The following is a 2,988-nucleotide window of genomic DNA, read 5'->3' as shown; positions in this document are numbered from 1 at the left end:
ATCCAAGATATATGTACGTAATACTATTGTAATTAATGTATGATTGTAATAGATTAACAAATATGAATTACAATTTCATCATATATAGCAGTAAGTACTCAGCGCAACTAATCAATTTGTGAACATCATTTATAAGAAACTAACTTATTAGAGCGGTGATCTTATATAGAAAGAATGGGTACTTACTTCTGCAGCCATGTAAGTTGTGGTTTTTCCAAGAAAGATATTAAATCAAAGGAAGTGGCGTATTTGTTTTGTCCTAGGTGGCAGATGCATGAGCTCCTCAGCGAGAGCATTGCTATACACTTCACTAACTATAACGCGATTTCATAACGGGTTAAACTTTTCTCGATTTATCGGCTTGTAGTCTGTTACGCAAAAATGTAAATAACACGCATGCGTTCCTGTTCGTTTTTTTCCTTACACATATGAACATTGTTTTATAAACATCAATAACTGGGACACAACCAACCTATTTCTTGCTAATGATCAAGCCTACTTTCCACGCAAGGTCGCAAGAAGGCGATTCTTTTGTCGGGAACAATTAACGATAAAAGGAAGAAATAGTTTCTCTCAGTAGTAGACTGCTATCAACAGTGGCGTATTTAGTGGGGGATTCCGGGCTTAAGCCCCCCCGAAATCTTACTTACTATATTAAAGTATATGAAATATCTTGCAGAATTTTTACATTTTCAGGCAAAGCCCCCCTTCCCGAAAGTTAGCAAATCCCCCCCGAAACAAAATCGTAAATATGCCACTGGCTATCAATATATGCATTCTGTATCGATGTGAAAAATAGTATATTTTCCTTCTAAAATAGAGCTAATTGTTTTTATACTCTATCATTTAATACGTTATAAATTATACAAGCTACTAAATAAAACTTATAACTAAAGATTACAGATTAGCAAACTTCGAGCAACTTCTCAGAGTGAAAATTTCACCAAAAACAAAACAAAACAAAACAGAAAACTTATTTTGTTTCAGTTGCGCACGGTTCAGAGACGGCTCATGAGGTACTCTTTTTTTTTTTTTTTTTTTTTTAAGCATAAATCTTGAACCATTTCCTCATCTTTAAACCTTTCTCCTCCTCCCTTGGATACGCATAAAAATGTCTAATTAGTCCACGGTCTCTTAAACACTACGATCTCCTCAATATAGTTACCTAGAAGTATATCAACGTTAACAGTGAGAATTTGTATACCGGCCAAACAAAGGAATATTCTTTTACACATAAGAAAATTTCTGAAGAAGTATTAGTCCATTACTACGAAATAATACTACATTAATCAAGGATCTTATAAAATAGAGGATCTGCCTATATGTATCTTCATCCTATTAAATTAATGAAACCAAAAACCAACCGAGCATTGGCAAGTCTGATTGGCTACTCTCGTTTTCGCCATCGTCTGATTAGCTACTTTCGTCTCCGCCATGATTGTTGGCTCAAAACATTGCGATCTTATTGGACGGAGTGGGCAGAGTAGGGGTGGTGAAACTGTGATGTGTGGCTTCAAGTTTTTGTTGTAAGGGCAGATACTCTATTTTATAAGATCCTTGACATTAATTATTATTATTATTATTATTATTATTATTATTATTATTATTATTATTATTATTATTATTATTATTATTATTAGGCCTATTATTTGTTATTGTTTCCCAAGCTTTTGGATCGGTGCATATTTTAGGTTTAAATTCTGATTAATTAAGAACTATAATTATTTACATTTAACTTTTTTCAGTATGTGTTTTAAGTATGGTATCACACTATTATTCGAAGAAGGAACCGTAGTTGTCTAAACATTTATTCCAACGTGGCACCAAATCATCCATGCCCTGTTCAAAGAAATGCTGTTCCAGATTTCCTAACCAGGTAAGTGTAGCCTGTTGTGCCTCTGTCAGTGTCTGGAAACGCTGCCCACGGAGATGTTGCTTCAGCGGGCCGAACAAATGGTAATCCGACGGGGCTAAACCAGGGCTATACGGAGGGTGATCGAGAATTTCCCACTTGAACCCGCGGAGGTGTGTACGGGTCCGTTCGGCTGTATGTGGACGTGCGTTGTCATGCAGTAACAACACGCCCTCTCGGATTGCCCCCCGCCGTTTCTGCCGTATGGCTGCTTTCAGCCTGTCCAGGGTTTGGCAGTAGGTGTCTACATTAATGGTCGTACCATTTTCCAGAAATTCAACATGAATAACACCGAGACGGTCCCAAAAGACAGTAGCCATTGTTTTCTGGGCAGATACTATTGTCTTGCATTTCTTGGCCTATGGTGACGATGGATGTTTCCATGTCATGCTCTGACGTTTGGATTCAGGTGTCCATAGAGGTATCGGAGTTTCATCGCCCGTTATGATGCGATGACGGAATGAATTTCCTTCGTCGGCATAACGTGTGAGGTGGCTCAGGGAAATGCCCATTCGCTGGTTTTTGTGTTCGTTACTCAGAAGCTTGGGTACCCAGCGCGCACACACTTTTGTGAAGCCCAGTTGGTCATGGATGATACCGCTTACGGAACCATAAGAGATATTCAATTCATTGGCAATGTCCTGCAACCGCACTCTTCTGTCTTCACAAATCATGGCATCGACGACAGCCACATTCGTGTCGGTGATGGACGTTGATGGTCTGCCACTTCTGCCATCATCTGTGACAGTACTTCTACCACTTGCAAATGCGTTATACCACATGTACACTTGTTTCAGCGACATAATACTATCTCCGTAGACCTGCACCAATTCTCGATGAATATCACATGGTTTTTCCCCTTGGCCCAGAAAAAACGAATGACACCGCGCACTTCCTCCTTGGTGTAATGTTCCAGTAGTTGCGCCATCTTTGAGTTGCTCTCAGCACCAGACGGGTGGACATAGAATGTTGTACAAGCCGTAGAATGTTGTACACTTCTATTACCAGATTACCTGTAACATGGAAAAGAATTAATTAGCTACACACAATACTATGGGTTTGACAGGCAATTTCAC

The 2,988-nt window shown here is 39.0% G+C and overlaps 1 protein-coding gene across 1 annotated transcript; it reads right to left on the bottom strand.

The window, feature by feature from the left end:
* Positions 1 to 2,271: 2,271 nt before the first annotated feature.
* LOC145664817 (protein GVQW3-like) lies at positions 2,272 to 2,715 on the bottom strand. The gene has a single exon (XM_081731808.1). It carries the CDS (start codon positions 2,713 to 2,715, stop codon positions 2,272 to 2,274), a length of 444 nt encoding a protein of 147 aa, XP_081587934.1.
* Positions 2,716 to 2,988: the final 273 nt, after the last annotated feature.

Source organism: Thermobia domestica, chromosome 11, assembly GCF_964235325.1.
Source record: "Thermobia domestica chromosome 11, izTheDome1.hap1.1, whole genome shotgun sequence".
Classification (NCBI taxonomy): domain Eukaryota; kingdom Metazoa; phylum Arthropoda; class Insecta; order Zygentoma; family Lepismatidae; genus Thermobia; species Thermobia domestica.
This window is presented reverse-complemented; position numbering and strand designations above follow the sequence as displayed.